Source organism: Chlorocebus sabaeus, chromosome 22 (genome assembly GCF_047675955.1).
Source record: "Chlorocebus sabaeus isolate Y175 chromosome 22, mChlSab1.0.hap1, whole genome shotgun sequence".
NCBI lineage: Eukaryota > Metazoa > Chordata > Mammalia > Primates > Cercopithecidae > Chlorocebus > Chlorocebus sabaeus.
The window spans coordinates 92,206,705-92,228,868 of record NC_132925.1 but is presented as its reverse complement, the minus strand read 5'-3'; the positions used below and the strand labels follow the sequence as shown (position 1 = coordinate 92,228,868).

At 41.1% G+C, this 22,164-nt stretch overlaps 1 protein-coding gene across 1 annotated transcript in view; it reads right to left on the bottom strand.

Moving 5' to 3' along the window:
* SMARCC1 (SWI/SNF related BAF chromatin remodeling complex subunit C1) overlaps positions 1–22,164 on the bottom strand; it is a 191,170-nt gene that overhangs the window by 41,801 nt on the left and 127,205 nt on the right. Inside the window, exons 22-24 of the mRNA XM_038004010.2 lie at positions 15,614–15,669; positions 12,662–12,776; positions 11,532–11,686 (exon numbers count right to left, since the gene is read on the bottom strand). Coding sequence (XP_037859938.1) covers positions 11,532–11,686; positions 12,662–12,776; positions 15,614–15,669 — 326 coding nt within the window. The remainder of the gene's footprint in view (positions 1–11,531; positions 11,687–12,661; positions 12,777–15,613; positions 15,670–22,164) is intronic.

Genomic DNA, 22,164 nt, shown 5'->3' with positions numbered 1-22,164 from the left:
TAGCAAAAACCCTGTCTCTACTAAAAATAAAACAATTAGCTGGGCGTGGTGGTGCACGTCTGTAATCCCAGTTACTTGGGAGGCTGAGGCATAAGAATCGCTTAAAGCCAGGAGGCAGAGGTTGCAGTGAGCTGAGATCCCTCCACTGCACTCCAGCCTGGTGGCAGAGCAAGACTCCATCTCAAAAAAAAAAAAAAAAGCGGGTGGGCAGCAAGTATAAAAAAAATTAAAAAGATCCATAGCAAGAAACATTACTGAAGTTTTAAGAACACAAGACATAGACAATCCTACAAGCTTTTGGAAAGGCACCGTCCCAAAAAAACAGGTTACCCCAAAAATTGGACTGTGTCAGACTTCTTAAGAGTAAAATCAGATGTTGAAAATAATGGTAAAACACCTTTCAACTCAGAGCTAATGAATTTCAAACTAGAATTTCCTGTACAGCAACCTGTAACAGTGTGAATATAGAAAAGACATTCCTGAAATCAAGGACTAAAAAGTTCACTTCCTAAACATGCTACTGAGGTATGTGTTCTAGCTCAAGTAATGTAATACCAGAAAAAGATAAAAAGACCTTAGATTCAAAAGTCACAGACCCAACCTAAGAAAGAAACTCTGAGTTCATAGGGCAAGCAATGATTCAAAAATAAACTGAGGCTGGGCACAGAAGCTCATGCTTATGCCTATAATCCAAGCACTTTGAGAAGGTGGGTGGATCACAGAAGGCCAGGAGTTCAAAACCAGCCTGGCCAACATAGTAAAACCCTGTCTGTACTAAAAATACAAAACAAAACAAAACAAAACAAAAAAAACATTAGCTGGATGTAGTGGCACACACTTGTAATCACAGGAGGCGGAGGCTGTGGTGAGCCAAGACCGCGCCACAGCACTCCAGCCTAGGTGACAGAGCAAGACACTTTCTCAAAAAATAAAATAAATTGAGACAAATGAAACAAGACTGGAAAGAACTTGATAACCCAAGCTAGATAATGTGTACACAGAGACTCATTTTACTACTTTGTCTACTTCTGTATATATTCTTTATTTTTTAATTTCTTTTTCTTTCTTTCTTTCTTTTTTTTAAAGACAGAATCTGGGCAGGTGCTATGGCTCATGCCTCTAATCCCAGCACTTCAGGAAGCCGAGGTGGGTGGATCACTCGACGCCAGAGTTTGACACCAACTTGGCCAACATGGCAAAATCCCTTCTTTATTTTTATTTTATTTTTACAATTTAAAAAAAGAAAGGAAAAAAGGAAAAAAGACCAGCCTCCCAAGTAGCTGGGACTACAGGCGCACACCACCACACCCAGCTAACTTGTATTTTTGGTAGAAACAGGGTTTTGCCAGGTTGCCCAGGCTAGTCCCAAACTCCTGAGCTCAAATGATCTGCCTGTCTCAGCCTCCCCAAGTGCTGGGATTACCGGCATGAGCCACCGTGCCCAGTCTACTTCTATATATATTTTAATACTTCCATAATAAAAGTTTAAAGGTGGGTTGGGGTAGGTCAACAAATGGAGCTGGGAAAACTGAATATCCAAATACAAAAGAATGAATTTAGACTCCTATCTCACATCACCCACAAAAACTGACTTAGTGGATCACAGATCTAAATATAAAAGTATACAATAAAAAATTCTTAGAAGAAAAAACAAAGTATATCTAAATGATCTTAGGTTAAGCCAAAGATTTCGAGACATGTAAAGGGCACAAACAATAAAAGAGAAAATTAGGTTGGACCTCATCAAATTAAAAACATTTGTATCACCAAGAAGCTCACTGAAAACACGCCAATTGCAGTTGCCCACATCTGTAATTCCAGTGTTTTGGAAGGCTGAGGCAGGAGAATCACTTGAGACCAGGAGTTTGAGACCAGGGCAACATGAGACCCCGTTCTACAAAAAAATAAAAAAAATTAGCCAGGAATGGTGGCACATTCCTATAGTCCCAGCTACTCAGGAGGCTGAGGAGGAAGGATCATGTGAGTCTGTGAGTTTGAGGCTGCAGTGAGCTGTGATCTTGCCACAGCATCTCCAGCCTAAGTGACAGAGCGAGACCCCGTCTTTTTTTTTTTTTTTCCCCAGACAGAGTCTAGCTTTGTCGCCCAGGCTGGAGTGCAGTAGCGTGATCTCGACTCACTGTAACCTCCACCTTCCAGGTTCCAGTGACACTCCTGCCGCAGTCTTCCAAATAGCTGGGATTACAGGCGCCCACCACCAAGCCTGGCTAATTTTTGTATTTTTAGTAGAGACATGATCTGCCTGCCTCAGCCTCCCAAAGTGATGCTCCCAAAGGGATGGGATTACAGGCGTCAGCCACCGTGCCTGGCGAAACCCCGTCAGAAAGGAAAGAAAGGAAAGAAAGGAAAGGAAGGAAAGGAAGGAAGGAAGGGAGGGAAGGAAGGGAGGGAAGGAAGGGAGGGAAGGGAGGGAGGGAAGGAAGGGAGGGAAGGAAGGGAGGGAAGGGAGGGAGGGAAGGGAGGGAGGAGGGAGGGAGGGAGGGAGGGAGGGAAGGAAGGAAGGAAGGAAGGAAGGAAGGAAGGAAGGAAGGAAGGAAGGAAGGAAGGAAGGAAGGAAGGAAGGGAGGGAGGGAGGGAGGGAGGGAGGGAGGGAGGGAGGGAGGGAGGGAGAGAAAAAAGAGACTAGTAAATGGCAGAGCTGGAACCAAAAATTTAAATTCCAAACCCAAAGGCCCATGAATTATTTTCCAGTGCATCTTTGGAATAACTGATACTTCAGTGGATACTTTCCTGGGTAATTCTTAGAAGGGACTTGTGGTAGATTAAAGATAGCCACAAGTTCACTGGCCTTTATTTCATTAAGAGGCAGATCAAGACAGGCTCTCTGCCTTGCCCAATAAAAATTAGTGGTAGCCTTTTCTAAGTCCAGGCCTTACAATCCTGGAAACTTTCATGTCCTGTTCTTGGAATGTTCTCTCTGGGAGTCTCAAGTTGCCATGTACAAAGTATGATCACCCTGCTGGAAACACCACAAAGAGAAATTCTGAGACTACATGGAGCAGAAAAAAACCTCAGTTACCCCTGCCAAGGACTAGGATTCTAATGAAGCTCATGTCTCAGACCTACATAAACCTACCTATGAAGTTAATACTGCTAAATGACTCAACTGATACATGAAGCAGAACTGCCCAGCTGTTCGGTGTTAAAATTTAACAAAATTATGAGATTTAATAAAATTGTTATGTTTTAAACTACTCAATTTTGCTATTGTAAAATAATTTGGTTATCTGGAAATGGGGAGCTTTTGTAACAGAAACCTAAAATGCTCCTCTTTGGCTTTGGGACCACATAGTGGGTGTAAGCTGAAAGGGCTTTAAGAAAACCATCAGTAGGTATATAAAGAGAGGAAAACAGTATTGAAGGTTGAAGAAGTAGATCTTTATTATCTAGTAGCACAACTTTTGGGAACACCATCATCTCTAGTCATGTGGAAATAGAAAGGGTAATTAATACACTTGAGGATATGGTTGGGGCATTTCCGGGCAGAATGGAAAAATTCTTTTTCTATTTTATTGTAAGCAGGTAGAAGAACATGGAAGTAAAGACAAACTATTAGGTTTTCAGGCAGAATTTAGAGGAAATATGAAAAAGCAGGGTTTGAATAAAACATTATTTCTCATGTCTGGTTCCTTCTAGCAGAGTCTGAAGCTAAGAAATGGCTTTGGGAGAAAGATCCAATCCAGAGCACTATCAGCAAAGGATGACCTCAAGGTAAATAGCTCAAGGTGCAGCTATAAAGCTTTTTGAATGGTATTTATAGAAGGACTTCTAAGAGTCTTGAGTATATGCCTTAGACCTTTCTACTAGACATGAGGGCCTCTAAGCATCTTTTAGATGTTTTTTTGAGACAGGGTCTCACTGTCGCCCAGGATAAAGTGCACCGGTGAAATCACAGCTAGCAGTAACCTCAAACTCCTCGGCTCAAGAGATCCTCCTGCCTCAGCCTCCCGAGTAGGAGGCTTATAGGCATTACACGACCATGCACGACCAACTTTTAAAAACTTTATTTGTAGAGACAGGGTCTCTCTCTGTTGCCCAGGTTGGTCTCTAACTCCTGGCCTCAAGCAATCCTCCTGCCTCAGCTTCCCAAAGTGCTGGGCTTATGGTGTGAGCCACTGTGCTGGGTCTAAACATCTTTACAGCATGTCTCCTCTCTATATATATTCTTTTATTGAGCTTCTTAGGTCTGGAAGTTAAAGTTTTCATCAAATTTGGAAAGTTTTCACACAGCCAATATTTATTTTTATTCTGCCTACATCACTCTTTCCTTTCTTTCTGAACTCCCATGTTTGGACACTTGACTTTTCCCACAATTTCCTAACCAAGTTCTTTATGATCTTTCAGGAATAACTGCCTCTGCTTTTGTTTTCTGCCTAGTTCATACCACTGTGCTGAAATATTTGTTTTTAACCACTGTCCCTAGTTTTAAACTAGTTTTCTGTGTCACCTCTACGAGTTCACCTCTCAATTTCTTTGTATCATCATTACTGAAGTTACAAATCTAAGATCCCTCCAACTAGACAAAAAAGGATCCAAAAATTAAGGGCTTTGTTCTCATAACATCTTAACTAAGACTAGGGCAAAAAGGGAACTATGTAGGCAAGAAAATATAGGTGTGGCTTTTGTCTAACGGGAATTACTTTTTTTTTTTTTGAGACAGAGTCTCACTCTGTCCCCAGGCTGGAATGCAGTGGCGTGATCTCAGATCACTGAAACCTCCACCTCCCAGGTTCAAGTGATTCTCATGCCTCAGCCTCCCAAGTAGCTGGGACTACAGGCACGTGTCACTACGACTGGCTTAATTTTTGTATTTTTAGTAGACATGCGGTTTCACCATGTTGGCCAGGCTGGTCTTGAACTCCTGACATCCCTCAAATGATCTGCCCACCTCAGCCTCCCAAAGTGGGGATTACATTTTAAACACAGAATTCCCACAAAGTTCTTAAAAAGGTATAATACCTTGAACTGAAGTAGAAAGAATATAAACTGAGCCTAAAAATAGAATGCAGGCCAAGAAGCAAAACTCTGCTAATTTTTTAATGGAAAAGGAAAAAGACTCAGAAGAAAAAAATGAAAGTCCAGAGGGCCGAGTCAAACTGTGTGGAGAACAATTCTGCGAGTAGGACTGGGCCCTGATGAAGGAACTGGAAATGTGTGCCTGGCTAGATTTCAAATTTGCCATGAACTATGACTGTTTTGTGTCTTCAATTCAAACCCTCCTTGAACGGAGTGCAGTTAACCTTGATGTGTCTCACCCCTGTTACACTAGTCCAGAAAATCTTCAAATTACAGTATCAGCATTCAAGAAGCTGTAAATAGGAACCACTCCTAAAGAGCCTCATCTGTACGTGGACCTGATTTACATAAGACTTCCAATCTCAGCTTGATATAATAATGAGATAAAGTCATGAGAGATCTATTTTTCAGTGGAGGAAAGGTATACAATTTATGATAAGAGAGCAGACTGTGGTGGGTTAAGGTGGCACATCTTCTACCTTGAGCTGTGCTCTGTGTCCCCTTACCTTGAATTTGGACAGAACATTTCACCAGTAGAGTAGGGCAGAAATTATGCTATGTCAGTTTGGGGCTCCAAGTCGTAAGCCACTGGCAGATCCTCCTCCTTGCTGCTTGTGACATTCTTCTCTCAAAGTTCTAAGCTTTGTAAAAAGTCCAACTACTCCTGGAGACCACCTTACACCTGCTTCTTAGAAAGGATGTATAGAGAGTGATGGTAGCCATCTCAGCCCAGGCATAGGCATACAAATGAAGTTGTCTCTGGCCTTCTATAATAGCCCAGCCATGAGGTAGTACTGAGTGACTCTGGTCAATGCGACATGGAGCACATTTTGCCAGCTAAGCCTGCCCAAGTTCCTCACTGCAGTACCATGACAGGTAATAAAATGACTGAGGTTTTAAATGACTAACTTCAAGGGTAGTTACATAGTTTACATAGCAATAAATAACTGAAACAGGAATATAGCAGATGCTCAGATTATGGATCCTTGAAAGGTCTGGCAACAGTGATGACCAGGGTGTTTCAGGGAGAAGCTACAGGGAGAGGCCCAACCCTTCACATATTGGCTTTACAGAACCTGAGAAGAATGATGAGGTCTGGGATGGTGCCACAGAAGATATACAGCAGCAGTCCCCAACCTTTTTGGCAGCAGGGATGGGTCTCATGGAAAAGGGTCAAAGACAATTTTTCTACGGGGCAGGGTGGGGGTGGCGGGTGGTTTCAGGATGAAACTTTTACACTTCAGATCATCAGGCATTAGATTCTCACATGAAGCACACAACCTAGATCCCTCACATGCACAGTTCACAAAAGGGTTTGCACTCCTATGAGAATCTAATGCCACCACTGATCTGACAGGAGGCAAAACTCAGGCAGTAATGCTTGCTATCACTCGCTCTGACACTCACCTCCCACTGTGTGGCCTAGTTCCTAATAAGCCACTGGGGTTGGGGATCCCTAATACATGGAACATAGAAGAAACAACCTGAGATAAGTAATTAATGAGAAGTAATAATCCAGCTAGAATAGAGTTAAGGCAAATTTTGCATTACAAAGCATGAATTCCAACAAGTAGAACAGAAATTACTTTCTATGTAGTCATACAAAAATGAAACTGAACAGGACTAACTGTAGGCAAAATGATCAAATGGGCTATTTTTTCCTTCTGTCTCCTCTCAATAGGATTATTAAGGTATGATAACAATGATCAACATGCTTAGTGTAAATCAATTTCAATCAACCCTTGTCTGTTAAAGCCTTGTGACTAAAATACATAATGACAATTTTCACACCTCCAGAAAGAATTTCATGCTGGAAGCAGTGGCTGACACCGGTAATCCCAGCACACTGGGAGGCTGAGGTGGGAGGATTGCTTGGCACCAGGAGTTTGAGACCAGCCTGGGCAACATAGGGAGACCCCGCCTCTACAAAAAATTTTAAAATTAGCTGAGTGTGGTGGCACATGTCTGTGGAACCAGCTACTCGAGAAGCTGAGGTGAAAGGATCTCATTTGAGCCCAGGACATGAAGGCTACAGCGAGCCGTGATCACATCACCACATTCTAGCATGGGCGACAGAGCAAGACCCTGACAAAGCAAGCAAGCAAGCGAGTGAGAGAAAGAGAGAGGGAGTGAGGGAGAGAGAAAGAAAAAAGAAAGCAAGAATGAATGAAAGAGAGAAAGAGAGGAGAGAGAGAACAAAAAGAATGAGAAATTGCAGAAACAATGCATCAAGTTATGAGACGTTTCTGAGGGGTAAGAAAGAGTCTTCCCGTTGTCCCAGAGCTAATATCCAATTACCATGTTGCCACGAATACAAACCTACTTACGCCATTTTGGAAAACGTGGACGTGGAGTGGTTTGTAGAATAAATCCAAAGGAAGTATCTGTGGTTTTAAGAAAATGTGATCTCTGCTTTCTTGGAAGAATTGAACCTACTATTGCTGACAAAAAGAGAACATGCTCTAATATGGTGGATTTACAGTTTATTCTGGCAATAGTTCTGGGGCCTTCCTTCTCCTCTAAGCCTAAAGACCCAGATGGTAAGGATCCAGAGCACCCAAACAATGGTACTTCTGCTTACACCCACACACCACTCCTTTAGTTGAGACAATTCACAGCCTGTCAGCAGGTGCAGTGAAAAAATGGACATGCTCTTGAAGAACCTTTCAGGGGGCAATAATAGAAGCCATAAAGCATGCCACCTCATCTATTTAGGAGATAGATCTAGAATCTCTAATTATCACTCCACGTCTGTATGACAAAAGATTCTTTTTATAACTTTTAATAACAAAGCTGTTTACAGACACAGAAGAAGAAAATGAGAATAAGAGAAACTTGGATTGGCTACATAAGTTAATACTAATTATAGTAATTTCAGTGGAATCCTTACCCCCCCTAAATACCATGTAGTATGAAAATGATTATGTGTGCTATCAAATTTATCAGATCCAGCTGTAAGTGGCACTGAAAGGTTCACATGTGCCAAGTCGTGCAGCATGAGCATTTGTACACTTTCGTAACTCAGAGGGAAACCTAGGTGTTTTGAGTATGAAGATACGAGCTCCTAGTAAATAGAAGGAAGAGTGAGTGATGACGAGGGAGTGAAAATTCAGTGACCTGGAGAGAAATTCTTCTTTGGACACCTTTTAAATTTTGTATGGAATAGTGAAGAGGCAGGCCAAATGATCCATAAAAGTAGTTTCTCTGCAGTGAAGGAGTCAAGCCATTGTAAGATAATCAGTAGGTGCATACCAGGCAAATCTTTGTGCCCAAAGTTGCTCATATTAACAGCTATGAGGCCAGAGGAAAACATCATGAAGCATTTGTGAAACTTTAAAAAAAATTCTTTTTTGTAGAGAGTCTCACTATGCTGCACAGGCTGGTTCTGAACTCCTGAGCAAAAGTGATCCTCCTGCCTTGGTCTCCTAAAGTGCTGCAATTACATGTGTGAGCCACTGCACCCAGCCTCGTGAAACTTTTAAAAGGTAATCTACCATTTTAGTTCTTCCTATGGCAACATATACTGAAGCACAGCAGAGTGATATCAAGAGGAGACATTGGCCAGGTGAGGTGGCTCACACCTATAATCTTGACACATTGAGAGGTCAAGGTGGGCAAATCTCTTGAGCCCAAGAGCTCCAGACCAGCCTGGGTAACATGGCAAAACCCAGTCTCTACAAAAAAAATTTTAAAAAGAGAAGAAATAATAGAAAGAAAAAACCATGCTCTGTAAGAAAAGAATGTCCGAAAAAGCTTAGATAGAGATAAAAGAATAAATTCTGTTTGGCAGAACTACAAGAAACAGTTTAGGAAGGACAGGTAAGAAATGAGAGTTGAGAATTAAGTAGGGTCCTGATTATAGAAAAATCCTAAGTTCTCTACTAAAGAGTTTGAAACTGTAGCCTGAGAGAGATAGGGAGGTTACTGAAGAAAGCAACATGCTCCTATTTGCATTTTTAAAGATTTCTGTGAATAATGTAGGATTCCATTTATATGAAGTGGAAAAAAAAAAAAAAAAGGATAAACTAATCTACAGTGTAATGAGACAGACTAGTGATTACTCTCCAGGGAACGCAAAGTAACTGGAATAAGAGGAAGCTTCTGGAGGGGCTGGTATGTTGTTTATTAAAATGGATGCTTGTGACATGGGTGGGCTCAGTTTGTCAAAAATTCACAAAGGTGTAGGCTTAAGTATGTCCATTTATTTGAATGTGGGTTATACTTAAGAACAAGTTAAAAAGCAAAAAGATTACACTGGCTGCAGGTTAGAGAATGGGACTGAGAAGACAGGCAAAAGATTAAGAGATGCTGACCTGAGTGAGCAGTTGAACATTAGCCAGTGATCTAAAGCACCATGAAGGATTTGCTGGATGAATAGCTATGGAAAATGAAGGAACCAAGAATAAAAAATGAGCTGAGGTTGCAGGTTTGAAGACTGAGGAAGGGCACAAAGGAGAAAGCCCTCTCCACCTCTAGCTCCTCATTTATAAGGTGAGAGTCTGGGCACGGTGTCTCACACTTGTAATATCAGTACTTTGGGAGGCTGAGGCAGATGAATCACCTGAGGTCAGGAGTTTGAGACCAGCCTGACCAACGTGGTAAAACCCTGTCTCTACTAAAAATACAAAAGTTAGCCGAGTATAATGGTGGGCGCCTGTAATCCCAGCTACTTGGGAGGCTGAGACAGGAGAATCGCTTGAACCTAGGAGGTGGAGGTTGCAGTGAGCCAAGATCACACCACTGCACTCCAGCCTGGGGGGTAGAGTGAGACTCTATCTCCAAAAAAAAAAAAAAAAAAAAATAATAATAATAATAATAATAATAATCCTTAAGGTCTCTGAAATACCTAATGACAGTATTACAGTAAGAACTTAAACAGCTCAGAGACAAAGAGATGCCCAAACACTCCAAGGTAGCAGAAGACAGACTAAAAAAGATGTTTGCAATGAAAAAGCAAAACCAGGCCGGGTGCGGTGGCTCAAACCTGTAATCCCAGCACTTTGGGAGGCCGAGACGGGCGGATCACGAGGTCAGGAGATCGAGATCATCCTGGCTAAAACGGTGAAACCCTGTCTCTACTAAAAAAAAAATACAAAAAACTAGCCGGGCGAGGTGGCGGTGGCCTGTAGTCCCAGCTACTCAGGAGGCTGAGGCAGGAGAATGGCGTGAACCCGGGAGGCGGAGCTTGCAGTGAGCTGAGATCCAGCCACTGTACTCCAGCCTGGGCGAAAGAGCGAGACTCCGTCTCAAAAAAAAAAAAAAAGAAAAAAGAAAAAAGAAAAAGCAAAACCAGACAAATGGTGAAAAAGAGTCAAGTTATATTAGCTGTCACTTAAGCAAGCATGTACCTTCCCAGAGGTGAGGGGGATGTAGGGGAGATAGAACAATTAAAATTAGCTCAAGAATCAGAAAGATCAGGAGATATCTTACTGATTCTTGAGCTAATTTTAGTTATTAGGAAGTATTAGCTAGTTTTAGTTATTAGGAAAAAGGCAGGTAGTATGAATTTGTAGGACTTCAAGTTAGTATAATAACGATGATCAGCCAGGTAACTGTCTGGGTTGACTGAGCATTTGCTGCGGCCTGTAAACACCTCCCTAACCTCCATTGTCTCTATCTATGTTAGATGGGTGGTCATTCAAAACAGTAATCTTGTAGTTTGAATTGGTTCATCACATCAGATTAAACACTTACAGAAGTAGTTCACAGTAGCTGAATGATCCAGGGAATTAAAGACTATGAAAAAGCATCTTTATTAAGAGATCAAAAACAGTTCAAAATAAAATGATTAGCAATGTTCTAGTAATCACTGTTTCTTGAAATGTGGTATCCTATAATGGAAGGAAACTACTTCTGAAGTAGAATGAAGAATAGGGGAAAAGATTTTTCAAAACTTTACATATTCATGTTTAGAATTACTTAAAATGTTAAATTAACACAGAGAGGAAAATAACATTCTCATGTCTTCTTAAATATGCTCTGCAGCTAATACTATAAATAGAAAAAACCACCCCCAGAAAAGCTGGCAAATTCAAGAAGAAAAAGAGCTATTTTAGGGTCTCTCTCTCCTTTCAGTCTGTAAGATCAGGGTGAAGTATTTAGGCAAGGAAATGGGTTTTTGTCTTAAAAATCATAAATATTTCAATCTGATAGAAATTATTGGAACAATAGTCCAAGATAAGTTCTGCAGGCAAATTAAAAACAAAATGATAATCAGTTCCTTAAAGAGACTTCAAAATTTGCCTTCATTCTCTGTAGTCTTTACAAGGCTAAATGATACAATGAATGGAATGAAAGAAGTCACCCTTTAGACTGGATCTACTATTTCTATCGCCCTCCTCCTTCCTGTGGATTTCTTACCCAGAAATGCCATTCAAGCAAATAGTCATCTTCTATTGGGAGCAAAGCTCTTTATACTAAATGTTCCCAATTAACTAAAAACAATACGACCATTCATGCCTTAAGAGAGCACTGGAAAAGGGCTGTCAGGGGCAAACCTTGGCTTTGGTAGCCGCTGAGGCAAGAGCAGCTGCTGCGGCTGTGGCAACATTTCCTTCGGAAATTTCATGTTCTACTTTCTTCTTCCCAGTATCGCTTTCTCTTTCTTTACACGTATCAGTGAGTTCTTTGTTCTCTTCAGTCTCCTTTTCTTCTGAAAATATCAGAAAGCTTTATTACTAGTGTGCCCAGTCTCGAAAATCCATCTTTCTCCTCACCTCCACCACCGTAACAAACTAGGACTGATGTGACAAAGAGATGTCAATGCTTTTTTCATTTCTTTTTTTTTTGAGACGGAGTCTCGCTCAGTTGCCCAGGCCGGAGTGCAGTGGCGCGATCTCGGCTCACTGCAAGCTCCGCCTCCCGGGTTCACGCCATTCTCCTGCCTCAGCCTCCCAAGTAGCTGGGACTACAGGCGCCCGCCGTCACGCCCAGCTCATTTTTTGCATTTTTAGTACAGACGGGGTTTCACCGTGTTAGCCAGGATGGTCTCAATATCCTCAATACCCGCCTCGGCCTCCCAAAGTGCTGGGATTACAGGCGTGAGCCACCGCACCCGGCCAATGTTTTTTTCTTTTTAAGAGTTCTGTTGAGCCATGCCATGCATTTAGGTTTGCCTCTATTGGGGGATATGTTTTCTAAACAGTACACTTGTTTTCCTATCATTTTGCTAAGTTGTATGTGGAGGTCCCTTGGATATATATATAAAGGAAAATTCAGGGGAACTAAGTCTAAAACCAACATACTTGCTCATCAGTCAATGAAATGCTCTAGGAACTCTAGGGTCTGTAGGAAATCAGAAGCTGACAACAGATTACTTCTGTAAGCCTGACAGGCATGATGGGGTGTATCAGCAACTGACACAGAAAATAAAATGGCAAGTCTGTGAGGTGACTTCAATACTGCTGAATAACTTGTTGTTCTACATATTAAAAGCACAGAGAAAAAGTGTAGCCACCAGCATTAGTATTAGTACCTATGTGATAAATGAAACTCAATTACATACTTACTGTTATATTAAGAAACAAACCCAAAATAAAGGGGAAATATTTCTATATAAACCACCTTCATTTCTCCAGTGCCTTTTACAGTTTCACATAAGAATATCTAAGGAGTTTCCTCAAATTACCTGATTTGGTATCCTCACTCACTTCACTATCCTGTTCCTTTTCACTGTTTTTTTCATTTTCTCCATCTTGTGCTTTATCACCTTCATCTGTTTCATTTTCCACTTTGTTTTCTGCCTGAAAGGGATACAAAGCAAGAGGACAGGCAGTGAGCAAAAAAACCCCAGACCTTTTTATGAGTAATTATCTTAGACTAGCAAAAGGTTCCAATATTTTTGGCAAGAAGTAGACTAGATTCAAAAGTGACTTGTAGAGAACAGCTGGGAAAAAACTAATAAATTCTGAGCAATAATTTCTACCACTTCAACACTTGAGTGCTCACAAGATATTCCTCCGAAGCACAGAGTCGCTGCCCTCTCTGCATACTCTGCTGTAAAGCAAGGTTTACAATGCCCAAAGGAAAGTGAAGGGAATGAACTGATATTATTTGTTGACTAAAAACAGGCCAGGCCAGGTGCAGTGGCTCACACCTATAATTCCAGCACTTTGGGAGGCTGAGGCGGGCGGATCACCTGAGTTCAGTAGTTTGAGATCAGCTGGCCAACATGGTGAAACCCTGTCTCTACTAAAAATACAAAAAAGAAATTAGCCGAGCATGGTGACGGGAACCTGTCATCCCAGGTACTCGGGAGACTGAGGCAGAAGAATCCCTTGAATGCCCGGGAGGCAGATGTTGCAGTGACCCAAGATCACACCACTGCACTCCAGCCTAGGCAGCAAGAGTGAGACTCCATCTCAAAAACAACCACCACCAGCCGGGCACGGTGGCTCACGCCTGTAATCCCAGTACTTTGGGAGGCTGAGACAGGTGGATCACGAGGTCAGGAAATCGAAACCATCCTGGCTAACACGGTGAAACCTCGTCTGTATTAAAAAAACAAAAAAATTAGCCGGGCGTAGTGGTGGACGCCTGTAGTCCCAGCTACTCGGGAGGCTGAGGCAGGAGAATGGTGTGAACCCAGGAGGGGGAGCTTGCAGTGAGCTGAGATCACGCCACCGCATTCCAGCCTGAGGGAATGAGCAAGACTCCGTTTCAAAAAGAAAAAAAAGGAAAAAGAAAAAGAAAAAAAACCCCACCACCACCACACACACGTGTGTGTGTGTGTGTGTGCGTGTACTTAATAATTACTGATTTAAAGAATTAAGAGCTTTTAAATTTCACACCATCAACAAAGAAGTTGAAATACTGTTGGAAAAGTTGACAAAGTCTTTTAATACAGCCATCTGCTAATAGTTTCAGGAAGAACCATGAGAGAACATCAGTGATCATGCTTTAGAAACTGAAAAAACTGCAACTGACTATCACTGACTTCATGAGGCTATATTGTTTGCTTAGAGGTAGGGTCCCCATACAGTGCCTACGGTGGTTTCAAAGTCCTAGTGTCAAGTGATCCTCCAACCTTCCAAGTAGCTGGGACTACAAGTATGAGCCACCACACCCAGCTGAGACTGTTATAGGAATTAAATGAAATAAACAATGTGAAGTACAAATATCATCTTTAGAATACTGCAGGAACTATAATCAATTTCATTATTACCCTCACCCTCCCCTTGACTATATACAATTTTAGAATACCACATGTAATCAAGACCTTCAATCCTGGCTTATATATATTCACTCAAATAGTGACACTATATGCAGTAAAAGTATTAGGAATACAAAGGCCCAGAAGCTGGGCGTGGTGGCTCATACCTATAATCCCAACACTTTGGGAAGCCAAGGAGGTGGATCACCTGAGGTCAGCAGTTTGAGACCAGCCTGGCCAACGTAGTGAAACCACCTCTCTACTAAAAATACAAAAATTAGCTGGATGTGGTGGTGCGTGGCTGTAATTCTAGCTACTTGGGAGGCTGAGGCAGGAGAATCACTTGAACTCAGAAAATGGAGGTTGCAGTGAGCCAAGGTCACGCCACAGCATTCCAGCCTTGGCGACAGAGTGAGACTCTGTCTCCAAAAAAAAAAAAAAAGGAATACAAAGGCCTACATCCTGACTTTTGTAACCTCCTGTTCTGCCGCACCCATGATGCATTTACAGTCTCCTACAGAAGAGAGATTGAGCCACTAACACACTGGCTTTAGTGTCTTTCCTCACCAACTAGTGTGAATCTTTGATTTTCTAACCTCTATATTTCAATCTTTATATTTCTACCTACTCTTTAAAACCTACCTCAAATGTCATCTTCTCATTAATTATTTTCTAAAGATTCTTCCGCAGGCAGTTAGCCCTCATAGGAAATCACTTATTATTCTGTCATTCTCTTCTGGCACAAGTATAGGACTCAAACCTTACAATTAGATATTCACAAGAACCACAACTTTTTTTTGTTGTTGTTGCTGAGACGGAGTCTCACTCTGTTGCCTGGGCTGGAGTGCAGTGGCACGATCTCGGCTCACTGCAAGCTCCACCTCCCGGGTTCACACCATTCTCCTGCCTCAGCCTCCTGAGTAGCTGGGACTACAGGCGCCCACCACCACGCCCGGCTAAATTTTGTATTTTTAGTAGAGATGGGGTCTCACCATGCTAGCTAGGATGGTCTCGATCTCTTGGCCTTGTGATCCCGCCCACCTCAGCCTCCCAAAGTGCTGGGATTACAGGCGTGAGCCGCTGCGCCTGGCCAAGAACCACAACTTTTGTATTCATATTCCCAACTTGTGTATTCATATTCCCTCTTCTTTTGTGGGAAATTTGTATTCCTTCTTCTTCTAATACAATGAAATTAGATGTTTAAAATATAAAAGAAGAGGATAGGGAGTAAATATACCTTCTCCCCAGTGAATAAATGAAAAATGTCCCATATTATATCTTGTGAGAACTATACCTTAAACCAGCAAAGTCCAAGTAGCAGATAGAATTACTTACAGTTCCCTAAGAGGGACTCAAAAACACCAAAAAAACAAACCATTATGCTCCAAAAGGCATGCTATCTGTGGTTTTACTGCTGTGAGACTTTACCTTTTCAGGCTGCTGACCATCAGGGTCGGCTTCCATTTTTTCCTCTTCAGCTCCTTCTACAAGTAAAAGAATAAAAACAAGTACTCCAATGTGGAATAAGGTAAAACTATTATACAACTGTAAGCGTGTCTGAAATACAAATATACACAGTAATACATACGAATATCATAGCCATACAGTCAGGCACAAAACACACTATATGATAAAGTTCAAAAACAGGTAAAAAGTAATCTATGGTGTCAGAACTCAGAACAGTGGCTAACAGAGGGAAGAGGTGAGTTATACAGAAAGCAGGTTCAGTGGGGAAATGGGAGGTTCTAGGGTGCTGGTACTTCTCTGTTTCTAGGTCTGGAATTTGTAGAAATGAATTAGGCTGTCTGCTTATGATTTTCGATTTTCTGTACGTATTAAAATATAAAGGCAAAATAAAAATAATTCATTATTATTTAACAGATGCTTGACAAGTATATATTTTGACTCAGGTACTGGGGCAAACACTGCTGACCCAGATATTCACTGAAATCTCAAGAGGATAACATTTTGGCTAGATAGGACACAAACCAACAAGTCCAGCACAGTATAACAGAGGCACGTATCAACAAATTACAAGAGAAAATTATTTCACATATGAGAAAATTATTAATTTTCTATAATTTTAGGAACCTAATAAACTAATGTCAAACTATATAAGCAGCCAGGCATGGTCGCTCATGCCTGTAATCCCAGCACTTTGGGAGGCTGAGGCGACTGGATCACGAGGTCAGGAGTTTGAGACCAGCCTGGCCAACTTGATGAAACCCTGTCTCTACTAAAAATACAAAAAAATTAGCCAGGTGTGGTGGTATGCACCTATAGCTCTAGCTACTCGGGAGTCTGAGGCAGGAGAATTGTTTGAACCAAGGAGGCAGAGGTTGCGGTGAGCCGAGATTGCAACACTGCACTCCAGCCTGGGAGACAGAGCGAGACTAACAAACAAACAAACAGACCAACCAACCGTATAAGCAAAAACTGAGAATGGCAGGGAAGAAACAAAGACAAACATCATCATAAAGGATTTGAACACACCTCTCAATAAGATATAGAGCAGATATTAACGCAGAAAAACGGTACAAATGTACATATGCTGAATTCTACATCCACCAATTAGGCAATAATACACATTAATTTCAAGCTCACACAACATTTTAAAAATAGTGATTACAAATTAGGTCACAAAGTTTTGAGTCCTCACAAATTTCAAATAACCACTATCATACAGATCAATTTATCCAACCACAATGCAAAGAAATCAGATACTTAAAATATAAAAATAAACTTCTCTATGCATGGAAACTCAATTGTGGGAAGTAATAGTAGTAATTACAGAGAATGTAAAGTCTTAGGTTTAAATCAGAAAAGAAATAAAGGCTCAAAGTATACGAGCTCTATGTCCTTTATGAAACAGCAGAAAAAGAAAACAATATAGAAGATAGGGAGGAAAAAAAGAAAACAGAAAAAAAAAAACACTAGAGATTTAGAAAAATATACAAGAATTAATATTCCCAAATGTTGGTTCTTTGAAATGATTAATAAAAATGATAAATGTAACTGATCAAGAAAAGAGAGAGATGGCATAAACAAACTATATGAGGAATGGAAGAAAGATCATGACAGAACAAGGTCAAAAAGGAAGTGATAATATATTCTGAACAACTTTATTCCAAGTAAAATTTAAAACTTAGATCAAATGGGAAAATTACTAAAAATTTATTTTTATCAAACTGATTCCAGAAGACAAAGAAGTCCTGAATTGTCTTTATATTAGTTAGAAAAACTGAAATAACTATAAAACTTAAAAATACATTAGTCCAGATGTTTTATACTGGGAAATTCTACCAAACTCTTAGGGAAAAGATGATTACAATCTTACATAATCTTTCCTAGAGTATAGAAAAAGAGGGAATTCCCCTACCTCAGTCTATGATACCAGTATAACTTTGATTCACAAATCCAATAGGGATAACGGGTAAGAAATATTAGAGGACACTAGGCTAAATCTCATTTGTAATCACAAATGAAAAACTAAGCAAATTATATGAAAACAGAATAGAGGAATGTGTTAAAAAAGAAAACCTATACTAGACAGAGTAATATGAAGGATGACTTAACATTAGTACTCTACAAACGTATTTAATTAAATGCATGTAAAGTATCTGACAAAACTCAGTATTGTCCATTATAAGCTCCTGGAAAATTAAGGCTACAAGGAAGGTTCCTGATCTCCAAAGGGCTGTTCTCAAAAATCCTACAACAAATAACATTACTCACTGAAAGATGCCAACAGTATTCTCTATATAAAATTAAGAGCAAGATAAGAATACAAATATTACTATTTCCCTTCAATATTGTCATACAGGCCAAAGCCAACACAGTTAATTAAGAAAAAAACTTAGGCTGGCCATAGTGGCTCATGCCTCTAATCCCAGCACTTTGGGAGGCCAAGGTGGGTGAATCACTTGAGTCAAGGAGTTTGAGACCAGTCTGGGCAACACTGTGAAACCCCGTGTCTACAAAATATACAAAAACTAGCCAAGCATGGTGATGAGCACCTGATCTCAACTACTCAGGAAGTTGAGGGAGGAGGATCGCCTGAGCCTAGGAGGTCAAGACTGAAGTGAGCTGAGACCTTGCCACTGCACTCCAGCCTGGACGACAGAGTAATACCCTGTTTCAAAGGAAAAAAGAAAGAAAAAAGGAAAGCTGAAAAGATATGCAGAGAGTAAAACTGTCTACATACAAAAATCTGCAGAAAACTTATTAGAAATAATGATAAGGTTTTGGAAGGGAGTGAGTTATAAAATTACCATATAAAACCAACTGCTACATTTTGATATGTTAACAAAAAAAAATCTAGATAAAGACACGTGAAAAAATAAAACTTGAATGTTATCTTAAACAAGACACAAAAAGCACTTAGGATAAAAATGACAAACAACACTTTAAAAAAATTACTCTTATGTATATTTTTAAGAGAAACGGTCTCCCTCTGTAATGCAGGTTGAAGTGCAGTGGTGAGATCACAGCTCACTGCGGCCTCAAACTCCTGGGCTCAACTGATCCACCCACCTCAGCCTCTTCAGTAGCTGGGATTACAGGCGTGCACCACTGTGTTTGGCTAATTTTGTTTATTTTTTGATAGAGATGGTGGTTTCACTATAATGCACAGGCTAGTCTTAACTCATAGCCCTAAGCAATCCAACCACTTCTGCCTCTCAGAGTGCTGGGATTACAGATGTGAGCTATTGCATCCATCCCTGAAACATATAACCATTAAAATCAAGGACTTCTCTTCATTAAGACTCCAAAAGAAAGAAGAAAGAAGTAGCATGTAGTGTAGTAACTTGCAAAAGATTAGTACGTAAGATCTATACAGAAAAAGACAAATACTCTACAAAAGTAAGGAAGTCAGGAAGAGTTGCTTTACAGGAGTACATATGACCAATAAATATAAGAAAATATATTAGGTTTTGCCCAGCACAGTGGCTCAGACCTGTAATCCCAACACTTTGGGAGGCCAAGGCAGGCGGATCACTTGAGGTCAGGAGTTCGAGACCAGCCTGGCCAATATGGTGAAACCCCGTCTCTACTAAAAGTACAAAAATTACTGCGTGTGGTGGCGCATGCTGGTAATACCAGCTACTCAGGAGGCTGAGGCAGGAGAATGGCTTGAACCCAGGAGGTAGAGGCTGCAGCGAACCAACATCGCGCCACTGCACTCCAGCCTGGGCAACAGGGTGAGACTTTTGTCTCAAAAAAGAGAGAGATACCTAATAGAAGACCACAATGAAATGTCATTTTACGCCTGCTAGATCAGCAGAGTCTAACACCAGAAAGGACTGGATCAAGTGTTGCTGCCTGAAATATAAAACAGCACATACACTTTGGAAAAAAACCTGAAATTTCCAGCCCACGTATGGTGGCTCATGCCTATAATCCCAGCAATTTGGGAGGCAGAGGCAGGAGGATCACCTGAGTCCAGGAGTTTGAGACCACTCTAGGCAATGTAGTCAGACTCTGTCTCTATCAAAAAAGCAAACAAACAGACAAAAAGCAATTAGCCACACATGATGGTGTATGCCTGTAGTCCCAGCTACTCAGGAGGACTGCTGAGCCTGGGAAGTTGAGGCTGCAAAGAGCTATGATCACCCCACTGTACTTCAGTTTGGGTGGCAGAGCGAGACCCTGTCTGAAAGTAAGCAAACAAACAAAAAAACTGGAATTTCCTAAAATGTTGTTACTCATAGAACCAGTCCACAACAAAATAATGATTTGAGCAAGAAGTGTTCCAAGTTCAATATTCAAGAATGTTCACTACTCTTCCTTCACTGACAAATTCATCTGATGAAAAAGTGACAAATGACATAGACAGCAAGCTTAGTGATGCAAGCTCCTTATCTTGGCGTGTCGGCTGGTCGATCAACCACACTTTGAGTAGCACCGCATCTAAGAGACATCCTGTGCATGTGCACTGTGAGGCATATACAAGACAGTACATGCATGTGTAACACAGAAACCACTGGATACAACCCAAACTGCTCATTCAATAACAGAATGGAAAATTAAACTGGATTAGAATCACACAAGAGGATTTTACAGCAGTGAAAACAAACAGCTACATGCATAATGTAACCACATGAATAAATCTTAAAAACATAATATGGAGTGAACAACAACAAAAAATCAAGTTTCAGAAGTCTGACACGGTCACTTAGAGGTCCAAGAAAAAAATAAAGTCTGAATATACCATGTTTTACAAACTTTAAAAACAAAATTACATGTCACATAGTGCTTAAGTACATTTATGTTTGTGATAAAAGTTATTTTCACAGCACTTAGAATGACTCAAAATTCAAGATGCTTAGTGCTGGGAAAGGGAAAGTGAGAGAAGATATGGGAGGAACAGACTGATTCAAATTACTGGTAATGTTCTAATACTTAGTTCAAATGAAATATATAACCTGCATTAAGACACATTGTAATATAATAATGAAGAGAGATGAACAAAAAACTAAACAACTAAATGCAGATGGGATTATAAAAAAACCACAAAATGCAAGGCATGGGTGGCTCACGCCTATAATCCCAGCACTTTGGAAGGCTGATGTGGAAGGATTGCGGCCAGCAATTCAAGACCAGCCTAAGCAACAAAGCGAGACTCCATTTCTACAAAAAAATTAAAAATTAGCTGGGCATCGTGATACATACCTGTGGTCCTGGTTACTTGGGAGGCCGAGGAGAAAGGACTGCTTGAGCCCAGAAGTGCAAGGCTACAGTGAGCAATGATTGCCATTGCACTCCAGCCTAGGTGACACAGGGAGACCTTGTCTCTAAACAAATAAAAATTAAGGGCCGGGCACGGTGGCTCAAGCCTGTAATCCCAGCACTTTGGGAGGTCGAGACAGGCGGATCACTAGGTCAGGAGATCGAGACCATCCTGGCTAACACGGTGAAACCCCGTCTCTACTAAAAAAACAAACAAACAAACAAAAAAACTACCCAGGTGAGGTGGCAGATGCCTGTAGTCCCAGCTACTTGGGAGGCTGAGGCAGAAGAATGGTGTAAACCTGGGAGGCGGAGCTTGCAGTGAGCTGAGATCTGGCCACTGCACTCCAGCCTGGGCGACAGAGTGAGACTCCGTCTCAAAAAAAAAAAAAAAAAAGGCTGGGCGCAGTGGCTCATGCCTGTAAAGCCCAGTACTTTCAGAGGCAGGGGTAGGACAGCTTGAGGTCAAGAGTTTGAGACCAGCCTGGTCAATATAGTAAAAGCCCATTTCCACACAGAAAAAAAATTAAAAAAAAAAAAAAAACAAACAAAATTAGCTGAGCACAGCAGCATATACCTGTAGTCCCAGGTACCTGGGAGGCTGAAGCAGGAGGATCACTTGGGTCTAGGTGTTTGAGGCTGCAATAAGCTATGACTGTACCTCTGTACTTCCGCCTAGGTGACAGAACAAGACACTGTCTCAAAAGAAAAACTTTTTTTTGAAATGGAGTCTCGCTCTATCACCCAGGTAGGAGTGCAGTAACATGCTCTCAGCTTACTGAAACCTCTGTCTTCCAGGTTCAAGCAGTTCTCATGCCTCAGCATCCTGACTAGCTGGGATTACAGGTGTCAGCCACCAGGCCTGGTTAATTTTTGTCCTTTTAGTAGAGACAGAGTTTCACCATGTTGGCCAGGCTGGTCTCGAACTCCTGACCGCAAGTGATCCACCCGCCTCGGCCTCCAAAAGTGCTGGGATTATTGGCAAGAGGCCACGGTGCCCGGCCAATAATAACTTTTTTAAAAACTAAAAATTTTAAAAGGTTGGTTTTATACAAATAGGAAACGAGGATGAGATTAATTTCTGTATTTCTCAGTATCTTTATTAACTGTATCATCCTCTTGGTATTCCATGAAATGGCAAGGTAGGGGAGTCAACCCAATCTTGACTTTCTTCGCTCTCTCACCTTCCAGTAGCAATTAGTCAATAATTTCTATCAACTCTATCAGTGAAAATATCTCAGGCTGGGCGT